This window comes from Pelecanus crispus, chromosome W (assembly GCF_030463565.1).
Source record: "Pelecanus crispus isolate bPelCri1 chromosome W, bPelCri1.pri, whole genome shotgun sequence".
Classification (NCBI taxonomy): domain Eukaryota; kingdom Metazoa; phylum Chordata; class Aves; order Pelecaniformes; family Pelecanidae; genus Pelecanus; species Pelecanus crispus.
Window position 1 is genome coordinate 18,866,958 of NC_134675.1, and position 12,095 is coordinate 18,879,052.

At 45.6% G+C, this 12,095-nt stretch overlaps 1 protein-coding gene across 1 annotated transcript in view; it reads right to left on the minus strand.

Moving 5' to 3' along the window:
* Nucleotides 1-173: 173 nt before the first annotated feature.
* LOC142596494 (phospholipid phosphatase 1-like) overlaps nt 174-12,095 on the minus strand; it is a 104,798-nt gene continuing 92,876 nt past the window's right edge. The window contains exons 5-6 of the mRNA XM_075725618.1: nt 5,456-5,632; nt 174-299 (exon numbers count right to left, since the gene is read on the minus strand). Coding sequence (XP_075581733.1) covers nt 174-299; nt 5,456-5,632 — 303 coding nt within the window. The remainder of the gene's footprint in view (nt 300-5,455; nt 5,633-12,095) is intronic.

Genomic DNA, 12,095 nt, shown 5'->3' on the forward strand with positions numbered 1-12,095 from the left:
AACAGAAATTTAAAGTTTAGATATACGTAGCTGTGGTAGATGTTACTATATACAGGTAAAGTGAGCATCCAGGAACAGCAGCAGTCCCTTTAAGGCATTTACTTATATTACATAGTTAGACTTGTGAAATTGTTTTCCTTTTGGAGAGCAAGACAGGTGAGGTGGGTCATTCTTCATGGCTGATGATTACTGTCAAAGTGATTTCCATTTGTTGGAGTCTCACGTAGGGTTGTATGGGATTCTTCTTTCGGTTGAAACATACATCTTCTCACTTTGAAGAAGTCAGACACATACACAGCCTAAGTGAACAAATTAGCGTTAAGCTCCTGCAACTTGTAAGTCTTCAAAACAATGGGTAAATGCTTTTGCAGAAGGTAAATTCCTTAAACAGATTAGAACATTAGAAAATTGCTAGGAAGTCTCATATGAAATTCTGGCATCTGTTCTTTCAGTAGCTTTTTCTCCATTGACCACTTAGCCATTGATGGTTTAAGCCAAATTCAAAGGCTTGTGTGCTAACTGCTCTAACTGCCTTATCAGGCACTGCTTCATTACAACAGCCATAGTTTGAACAACTAAATGAAGGAGCAAGATACGCTTGCTGAGGACCCAGTTGGCATGTATGGTTAAATTTATTCTGTAATTTATGTAGGACAGGAGAGCTTGTGCTTTAGCTGAGCAAGAGGGTTCAATGGTTAGTCACTAGTGTTCTCTTGAGCATCACTCTCACTTGCATTTCTTTAAAAGCTGGTTAAACCAAACTTGGACTCCTTGCCATGGCAAGGCTCACAGCAGCTCCCTCCGTGATACACATCTCACTCACAGCCCCTGCAGCTGCAAGACCAACTCTACCTACAGTATCCTTTCCTGCATTTCTTTGAACATACCACCTTGCTTCCTTCACAGCTACTGACTATAAGATAGGTCCATTGATCCAATTCTGCAGCTTCCTCTCCCCCCCGCCACACTTCACCAAGTCATACTAGTAGAGGTGCTAGGTACAGTGATGCATGAAGTGCAATAAATGAGAAGCCTTCTCTCATGATCTCTTCCCTTGCTACATCACCTCTTCCCCTCCTACTGCAAACCTGAGGACTGCAGAACACAGTTTAGGGAGACTGAAGAAACCATCTTCCACACTGAGGGCTGATTCCTGCACAGGCAGTGGAAGCAGGGACAGGTGTCCTGGGAAGAGTACAGGGAAGCTGCCTGGTTTTGTAGGGATGGGGTCAGGAAGGCCAAGGCACGGCTGGAGCTGAATTTGGCAAGGGATGTAAAGAATAACAAGAAGGGCTTCTACAGGTATGTCAATCAGAAAAGGAAGGTTAAAGAAAGAGCACCCCCCCCCCCCCCATGAACAAGAATGGCGACCCAGTATCAACAGATGAGGAGAAGGCTGAGGTACTCAAGTTTTTTGCCTCAGGCTTCACCGGCAACCTCTCTTCTCACCACCCCCCCCCCCCCATGGACCGCAAGTTGAGGACCAGGGGGGTGAAGCCCCTCCCACTGCAAGGGAAGATCAGGTTCAAGACCACCTGAGGAACCTGAATGTACACAAGTCTATGGGACCCGATGAGATGCATCCCAGAGTCCTGAGGGAATTGCCTGACATAGTTGTGTCAGGGACTGAAAGAGTTAATGCCTCAAACACTGTGGTAAGGCAAGTTAAGGTCTGCAAAGAGACAAGTTAAGGTCTCCATAGTGATAAATTGGGGTCTGCATAGCACCACAGGTGAGAAGCCAATTGGTGTGGAGTTGGTACTGAGCCAGAGTGAGGCGTGTCAGAGGACTCCCAGTTCCTCCCTCTGATGGCCAAAGGTCATGCAGAGTTCATTTGAGGAAGGGGCTCACAACCACCCGAAAGACCACCCCCTCCACAGTGGCGCCTGCGCAGAAGGTGGAGAACATTCTGGAATAAGCCTCAAGGGGGGCGAAAGTAGAGGCGGGGACTGACCTATAAAAGACACAACTTCGAGGAGCTGTGTGGCACACCCCCACCACTGGAGAACCCCGTGCTCCTGCGGCCCCTGCTCTGGACCAGCCTCCCCCACCCGCTGCCGGTGCTGCTGGAGGCCCTGCACTCCAAGAGCAGTGTGCCCGCTGCCGGAGGACTGCCGCGTTTATCGTCGATATCGTGGGATACAAGGGTGGTGATATCTCTCTCTTTCTCCTCTTTCTTCCTTTTCCTTTCCTTTTGTAAGTATTTGGATTAGAACCCACATTGCTTATTGTGGTGCTTTCCTGGTTTGGGTTGCCTCCTTATTCACATAAACTGTTGAACAAGTCTGAGACTAAGATTAGACCTAGCTGCAGCTAGACTCCTCTCTGGAAAGGAGTTCAGAAAGCAAGGGGGTCTATTCTGAACCTCGTGACTCAACAGGAGGGTCCCCCTAATCCCCTGCATATCGTGGTGCTTTCCAAGTTCAGGTTGGTGTTTACCGTCAATAAAGTGTTTTAATTGATCATTTGGTGTTGTTTCACCTTAATTTAGCCCAAGGGAATCACAGAACCTCCATGATCCTCTCTGGACAGTCCAGTTCCGGTCATGACAAGTTGCCAAGCCACTCTCCATGATATTTGAAAAGTCATGGCAGTCAGGTGAAGTCCCTAGTGACTGGAAAAAGGGGAATGTTGTGCCCATTTTTAAAAATGGAAGAAAGGAGGACCCTGGGAACTACCGACCTGTCAGCCTCACCTCTGTGCCTGGGAAGATCATGGAACAGATTCTCCTAGAAGCTATGCTCAAGCACATGGAAGACAAGGTGATTCGAGACAGCCAGCATGGATTCACCAAGGGCAAGTCCTGCCTGACCAACCCAGTGGCTTTCCATGAAGGAGTGACTGCATCAGTGGACAAGGGAAAAGCAATGGATGTCATCTATTTGGACTTCTGTAAAGCGTTCGACACAGTCCCCCACAACATCCTTCTCTCTAAATTGGAGAGATATGGGTTTGATGGGTGGACTGTTCTATGGATAAGGAATTGGCTGGATGGTCACATCCAGAGGGTCGTGGTCAATGGCTCGATGTCCACATGGAGACCGGTGACAAGTGGTGTCCCTCAGGGGTCTGTACTGGGACCGGTGCTATTTAACATCTTCATCAATGACATAGTGGGATCGAGTGCACCCTCAGCAAGTTTGCAGATGACACCAAGCTGAGTGGTGTGGTTGACACGCCAGAAGGACGAGATGTCATCCAAAGGGACCTGGACAAGCTGGAGAGGTGGGCCTGTGTGAACCTCATGAGGTTCAACAAGGCCAAGTGCAAGGTCCTGCACCTGGGACGGGGCAACCCCCGATATCAATACAGGCTGGGGGATGAAGGGATTGAGAGCAGCCCTGCGGAGAAGGACTTGGGAGTACTGGTGGATGAAAAGCTGGATATGAGCCGGCAATGTGCACTTGCAGCCCAGAAAGCCAAACATATCCTGGGCTGCATTAAAAGAAGCGTGGCCAGCAGGTCGAGGGAGGTGATTCTGCCCCTCTGCTCTGCTCTGGTGAGACCTCACCTAGAGTACTGCGTCCAGCTCTGGGGCCCTCAGCACAAGAAGGACATGGACCTGTTGGAGCGGGTCCAGAGGAGGGCCACAAAAATGATCTGAGGGCTGGAGCACCTCTCCTACGAGGCCAGGCTGAGAGAGTTGGGATTGTTCAGCCTGGAGAAGAGAAGGCTGCAAGGAGACTTTATTGCAGCCTTTCAGTACTTAAAGGGGGCCTATAGGAAGGATGGGGGCAATCTTTTTAGCAAGGCCTGTTGTGACAGAACAAGGAGTAATGGATTTAAACTAAAGGAGGGTAGATTTAGACTAGATATAAGAAAGAAATCTTTTACAATGAGGGTGGTGTAACACTGGAACAGGTTGCCCAGAGAGGTGGTAGAGGCCCCATCCCTGGCAACATTCAAGGTCAGGTTGGGTGGTGCTCTGAGCAACCTGATCCAGTTAAAGCTGTCCCTGCTCACTGCAGGGGGGTTGGGCTAGATGACCTCTAAAGGTCCCTTCCAACCCAAAGCATTCTATGATTCTATGATTACCCAGCATGTGGCTTTAGCTGCACACTAGGTGAGTTTCAGTTTCCACTTAAATGCTAAATTCGCTCAACTCAGTTTTAGTGCTCCATTTCCTATTGCTTTTCCAGCATGCTCTTACCTCACCTTTCTGTTTATGGAGGTGAAACTTCAGTTCTTTCAGCTAAGGGTTTTGTTTTGTTTTGTTTTCTTGGTTTGGGGTTTGTTTTTTTGGGGGTGGTGGTGGTTTTTTTTTTTTATTTCCTCAACTTTCAACTCTTTATTCACTGTAATACCACTTTCTACTCATTCTTGGATTACCAAGCATCAATAAGACATCCTCTTAAACACCAACACCTTTCACTAAACTTATTTTGCTAATGAAAAGTACCCTTGTCTCTTCAATCCCTGATACTTCTCATTCCCTCCACTCTTCGTCTTAGAAATTGAGATTGTACCAAAACAAGGGGTAGGATTATGTTTTAGTCAACAGAGACATTTAATAACAGATAATGCAGTTTGTATGGTTTCCCAGACCTGCTCCAAGATTTGTTTTTCTAATTCATTCTAACAAGAACAAAAAAAAAGCTTTATCTTGAAACAAACCATACCCTTCTGTCTTTCAGCTGAGAAAATGTTATTTTGGAGGTGGTTCTTCCAGGTGAGCCTCAGTTCTTGGTAACTGAATTCTTCAGCATGAGCTCAATTAGTTCATGTCTGAACCAGAAGTCTCTCTTCCTTGATTTGTCCCTTCCCATGAAGATTTATCCATGGCACTCTATGGTGGCATCCAGCACAACTGCTCAGCTGTCACTAAGTTAACCAGGCCCGCAGCTTTAAATTTAGCTGATTTCCTGTTCCTTAGGATAGCCTTTCACTCATCAGTACAGCTAAGCATCACATGCAGGTTATTGTGAACACCCTTTTAGCACTCAAAATGCACACAAGAAATGGTAAAGGGCTTTAATTTCCCATCAGACTGAAAAAAATTAACAAGAGGCTGTAGAAGCTGGCAGCTGGAAACACTTTCATGCTCTGTCCTTATTCTTAGAGGCCTTTTTTTTCCCTGCTTACTTCATACACAGTTCTCTGCTATTATACTTGGGATTTAGAATTTGGCTAGAAACAAAAGGTATGGTTATATAGAGGTCCACATGTTTTTGTAGTTGGTTGTTTCCATCTCAGTTATTTGAAAAGCTCTTGGGCAGGGACAATTTCATGTTGTCTAACAGCTAAAACAGCCTCTTATCATTGGCCCAGAATCTGCCTCACTAGCAATAGTACTATTACTACACCCAGTTCAAGGAGTTTTCCCCCTCTCCAGCAATTTTCAAAGCATCAGGAAAACAGGTCTGCTTTCCTCTGGACACAGCCTGCAATTCTAAGGTGCTGTTTATAAAAGCAGCATTTAAAACCAAACACACACACCCCTTCAGGAATTACTTACAATAAGCACAGCTACCACTGCTCCCTGAATGAGTCCTGTTAAAACATCACTCCAATGATGTTTGTAATCAGAAACACGTGAGAGACCCACATAGATGGATGCAGCAATAAGACCAAATTGTAGAGCAGGACGTACAAGTCTTGCCCAGTCTCCTTTCATTCTGGCCTGAAGGTAAAGCTAAGAGGAAAAGAAAAATTGTTATAAAATGCAGTAAATACAGAAGCAGTTATCAGTTAAAATTGTCTTGGGTCTGTTCAAACAGCCGAGCTGGAACATTTGTGGACATTATCATGTCTCAACACTGATTTCAAGTGCTATGCTCTCACAAGTATGCTAAGGCAGAGTTTGATAGCCAGTGTTGATCTTTATGTTTCATATAAAACTACACAACACTATCATATTGTTATGATACAGAAAAACTTGCTGTATTTGTACCAATGTGACAAATGACTATTTTGAAGATAAAGGTACTGGTAGTAACAGAGCCATTTAAGGTTTAGAAAGAATCCAATGGAAATCAAAGCAGTATTTTACTCCTACATTGACTACAAGTAAGTCTGTCTTATACAAAGAATAGCTGGCAACTGTCCAAATGTACAATCTTCTAAATATAGGGAGCCCCATCTTGCTCTGAGCAGGAAAACTATTAACATCTTGAATATAATAAAGTTGACATATAGCATACATAGAGCTGACAAGTTTTTAGCTTTATTCTCAATTCCAGTTACCTTTAGTATTATCAACTTTTAGCATAATATTCCAGCTGTAGTTAATTGTCACAACTAACTTGAGTATAATAATTGATAAGATCTAGGATCACATTCTTCAGTTGTCACTGGTGTATTTCATTGAACTCTATTCCTAGTCCTTTCTAGGTGCATATTAATCATGTTACCACTCTGGTAAGCAAGTGGATGCATGCAATTCCCATCCTTTTTCTCTCCCCTCAGCTGTATATGTTCTGTATATCTATGCTTTTGATGCATCATCTCAAATTCATTCTATGAAACCATAAAATTTAACTCCATTACTTTCCCATCTAATCTATTTAAGACCCTCCTTTTCTCTCCTCTGTTCTGTCTAGGACAGAGACCTCTTATTTCAGCAATAAGAGGAGCTTCTCCAAGTGCACCCTGTAAACATAATTAAATTTATTCTGGAACTTGATCCTGTCACCAAAAAAGGCACCATAGTTACTGTATTTACAGAGAAGAACAATACAGTTGGAAATTATTAAACATTTCAGGTATATCTTTTCAGTACCATCTAGGAACTTCAGGTCTAGTACAAAACCTTAATTGACAGTCTTGCAAAATCATAGAAGCTATCTAAAACTTAGTGCTTCAGGCACTAAGACAGCATACTAAACTTCTAGTAAATCCCTCCAACTTCAAAAGCCATGGCTACCTTTTAGAAGCATTAACATTTACAATGTAAATACGGGCATAGAGCATACACTGTAGATGCAAAGGTGCTACTTTCCGAAGTTTAACATTTGGGGAATCTTTGGTTGGTTTCTCTGAGTAATTTGCATCATAATTTTGGCATGCTTTTTCAGCTATAAATGGAGTGTCAAAAAGATCAACCCTATCCATAACTGGTTCTCTTTAATAGTAAGGTCAGGGTGAAATCAGGCTCTGGAGAAGCTACAGCTAAGCCTGAACTGGAAAATAATTTTTTCCCCAAGTAGTAGGCACTCTACATATTTCTGGGGACCAAAGTTTCACCACTAGGGAAAAAGGGAAAAATAGTGTTTAGCCACTTCAAAAATTAGCTGTCACACAGTGCTTTTAACAAAAGGTGTTTTAATGGTCTTGTATTAACACTACTTCTGGATTTACAAACAGTAGACCAGAACACTACCTGAGTGCCAGATGGAGCAGAGGTGGGTCCAAGGAGCTGGTAGCCTACAAAGAGCTGGCTGATTATTCAATACTGGCTGTTCTTTCCCCTTTCCCTATTCCCACTAAATTCTGCTGAAGACAGCTAAAAATACCTTGCTGTAATAAAGTTTTTTCCATGTAAGCATTTCTGGTAGTTGGCAAAGATGTACAGTCGTATTAGAAAGAAAAAGTGTTATGCAACTGCAGATAGGTGGGAAACCAGGTTTACTTCTGAACAGAGAAAGAAGATGAGGCAAACCTCACAAAAAACAAGCTTGGAAAAATGCCAGCCCACAACACCAAATGACCAATAAAATAGTCTTTGAATCTCCCTTAAGCAGCATGTATTCAGGACAAATTTCTCATCTTCTTTCTGCCTGACAAAGCAGCAAACAAGAAACTTGGATTTAACATCTACATGAAGATTTAATTTCTGTATTAAAAGAGTAATCTCTAGTCATAGAGAAGATCTGGAGCTACTTTATCACCTGCAGAACACATGCAGTTGGCTACAGGCTTTATCAATTCTAGGTGCTTCTTGTAGACTTGCACACCAACTCCAGTAGATATACTAGGAAATCCCCAAAGCCCTTCTTGCACCTTCTACCAGCAGATGGATTTATATTGTTCTAAAACTAGGTCTGAGAAGGGTGAGAAATCATACCACAGATAAGTTGTCAGTGACTGATCACTGCTGTGTTTAACCAGAAGAACAGCTGCTACTTCTGAAATCACAATTGTTTTTCTGATATTGCTTGTTCAATTGAGAGTAATTTCGTATTAACCAGATGCTGCAATGGCAAATTCCATGTTATTTTTAAGCAAGTAACTTCAAACTGACATTGCTTTTAATAGGCTCAGGCAGTCATGCTTCCCTGCAAATATTCTTCCTACTACCATGACTCACACTTAGAAAAACAACAGCAACATATCTGAGCTGAAACAGGCCAGTAGTACTACACAGGAAAATAAAGCAGCCAAAGAAAGGAAGGAGCTTTTGCCTTATAATTCCATTAAATATAAAACAAGGTTGATACCAGGAGTATGCCCAAAGAGTCCTTTAGATAGCGTTATATGCACAATATAGAGATGTCCTGGTGTTACGCTGCATTAACACTTATTACTATTTTATCCCTGTTGACTAACAGAGGGCAATGACTTCAGACTGTTTACAGAACCCCTCCCTACATACGCAGCATGCCTCTGGTTTTTGAGCCTAATTTTGCTCCTCTTTGAAGTAATTTACAACACAGGCATAAAAAAGGGAAATAACCAAATCCCTGCCTGTCTCCCCACCCAAGTCTCTTTACTAGAAAGGAATAAACTTGACAAGTAAAACTTTTCATCTACAGAAGCAGCAGGAACTTTAGGAAACATCATCTGGTTAATAGCACTGTAATGTCCCTTACCAGCATTTCACCTGTCGCTGAGAAATATATTTGTGAGCCTATGAACACAGTATGAGCATCCAGAGCTGTTCTGGTAGCAACGTGATCCTATCAATGACAGTTATTTGACCATGCTATCTTCCCTGCTACTCTGTTTCTCAGAAGCACCTGTCTGGTCTTTCAGTAATATCACAGAATCATAGAATCATAGAATCATAGAATCATTTAGGTTGGAAAAGACCTTTAAGATCATCCAGTCCAACCATTAACCTAACATTACCAAATCCACACTAAACCAATTAAGGGTAGACTAGACTAAACCATGTCCCGAAGTGCCACGTCTACCTGTTTTTTGAACGCTTCCAGGGATGGTGACTCTACCACCTCTCTGGGCAGCCTGTTCCAATGCTTGACTACCCTTTCCGTGAAGACATTTTTCCTAATATCCAATCTAAATCTCCCCTGGCGCAGCTTGAGCCCATTTCCTCTCATCCTATCGCTAACTACTTGGGAGAAGAGACCAACACCCACCTCACTACAACCTCCTTTCAGGTAGTTGTAGAGAGCGATAAGGTCTCCCCTCAGCCTCCTCTTCTCCAGCCTAAACAACCCCAGTTCCCTCAGCCGCTCCTCATAAGGCCTGTACTCCAGACCCTTCACCAGCTTCGTTGCCCTTCTCTGGACATGCTCCAGCACCTCAATGTCCTTCTTGTATTGAGGGGCCCAAAACTGGACACAGTATTCCAGGTGTGGCCACACCAGAGCCGAGTACAGGGGGACAATCACCTCCCTGCTCCTGCTGGCCACACTATTCCTGATACAAGCCAGGATGCTGTTGGCCTTCTTGGCCACCTGGGCACACTGCTGGCTGATATTCAGCCGGCTGTCAACCAGCACCCCCAGGTCCTTTTCGGCCAGGCAACTTTCCAGCCAGTCTTCCCAAGCCTGTAGCATTGCATGGGGTTGTTGTGACCCAAGTGCAGGACCCGGCACTTGGCCTTGTTAAACCTCATACAGTTGGCTTCGGCCCATCGGTCCAGCCTGTCCAGGTCCCTCTGCAGGGCCATCCTACCCTCCAGCAGATCAACATTCCCACCCAGTTTGGTGTCATCTGCAACCTTGCTGAGGGTGCACTCAACCCCCTCATCGAGATCATTGATAAAGATATTAAACAAGGCTGGCCCCAAAACGGAGCCCTGGGGAACACCGCTCGTGACTGGTCACACACTGGACTTAACTCCATTCACCACAGCTCTCTGGGCTCAGCCACCCAGCCACTTTTCTACCCAGCAAAGAGTACGCCCGTCCAAGCCATGAGCTGCCAGCTTCCTAAGGAGAATGCTATGGGAGACAGTGTCAAAGGCTTTGCTAAAGTCCAGGTAAATGACATCCACAGCCTTTCCATCATCCACCAGGCGGGTCACCAGGTCATAAAAGGAGATCAGGTTGGTCAAGCAGGACCTGCCTCTCATGAACCCATGCTGGCTGGGCCTGATCCCCTGGTTGACCTGCACTTGCCTGTTGAGTTCACTCAAGATGAACCTCTCCATAGTCTTCCCCGGCACCGAGGTCAGGCTGACAGGCCTGTAGTTCCCCGGGTCCTCCTTCCGGCCCTTCTTGTAGATGGGCATCACGTTGGCAAGCCTCCAGTCATCAGGGACCTCCCCTGTTATCCAGGACTGCTGATAGATGATGGAGAGTGGCTTGGAAAGCCCCTCTGCCAGCTCCCTCAATACTCTTGGGTGGATCCCATCTGGCCCCATAGACTTGTGAGCGTCCAGGTGGCATAGCAGGTCATTAACTGCTTCCTCCTGGATTATGAGGGCTCCATTCTGGTCCCCATCCCTATCCTCTAGCTCAGGGGGCTGAGTACCCTGGGGATGACTGGACTGGCTATTAAAGACTGAGGCAAAGAAGGCGTTAAGTACTTCAGCCTTCTCCTCATCCTTACTGACAATGTTCCCCCCCACATCCAGCAAGGGATGGAGATCCTCCTTGGCTCTCCTTTTATTGCTGATGTACTTATAAAAACATTTTTTATTATCTTTCACAACAGTGGCCAGATTGAGTTCTTGCTGGGCTTTTGCTTTTCTAATTTCCTCCCTGCATGACCTAACAAGATCCTGAGTTGCCCGCCCCTTCTTCCAAAGGTGTTAGACTCTCCTTTTTTCCCTGAGTCCCCACAAAAGCTCCCTATTCAGCCAGGCCGGTCGTCTTCCCCGCCAGTTACTCTTACAGCACACGGGGACAGCCCACTCCTGTGCCCTTAAGACTTCCTTCTTGAAGAAGGCCCAGCCTTCCTGGACCCCTTTGCCTTTCAGGACTGCCTCCCAAGGGACTTTCCCAAACAGCGTCCTGAACAGGCCAAAGTCTGCCCTCCGGAAGTCCATCGTAACAGTTTTGCTGCCCCTCCTCTTTACATCACCAAGAATCGAGAACTCTATCATATCGCGGTTGCTAAGCCCAAGACGGACTCTGACCACGACATCTCCCACAAGCCCTTCTCTGTTTGTAAACAGCAGGTCAAGCGAGGCACCTCCCCTGGTAGGCTCGCTTACCAGCTGCATTCAGGAAGTTATCCTCCACACACTCTAGGAACTTCCGAGACTGTTGCCTCTCTGCTGTGTTGTATTTCCAGCAGATGTCCGGCAAGTCCCCCACAAGAACAAGGGCTGGCGATTGCGAGACTTCTGCCAGCCGCTTGTAGAACGCTTCATCTATCTCTGCATCCTGGTTGGGTGGTCTATAGCAGACTCCCAACAGGACATCCGCCTTGCTGGCCTTCCCCCTCATCCTTACCCATAAGCACTCAACCTTATCATCACCACTGTCGAGCTCTATACAGTCAAAACACTCCCTAACATACAGAGCCACCCCACCACCTCTCCTTCCCTGCCTATCCCTTTTGAAGAGGTTATAGCCATCCAGTGCAGCACTCCAGTCATGAGAGTCATCCCACCACGTTTCTGTGATGGCGACTATGTCATAGCCATCCTGCTGCACAAGGGCTTCCAGCTCCTCCTCTTTGTTGCCCATGCTGCGTGCATTGGTGTACATGCACTTGAGCCAGGCTATCGATTTTGCCCCCAGCGTTGCCATGCCGCCCCTGGGCTCCTCACTAGTGGGCCCATTTATATCCCCTCCCCCCTTCAAACCTAGTTTAAAGCCCTCTCAATGAGTCCTGCCAACTCATGGGCGAGGATCCTTTTCCCCTTTGGAGACAGCTGATCTCCATCAGCCGCCAGCAGACCCAGTGCCATATAAACCTCCCCATGATCGAAAAACCCAAAATTCCACTGATGGCACCAGCCTCTGAGCCACCTGTTAATCAGGTGAGTTTTCCCATTCCTTTCAGCATTCTTCGCTGCC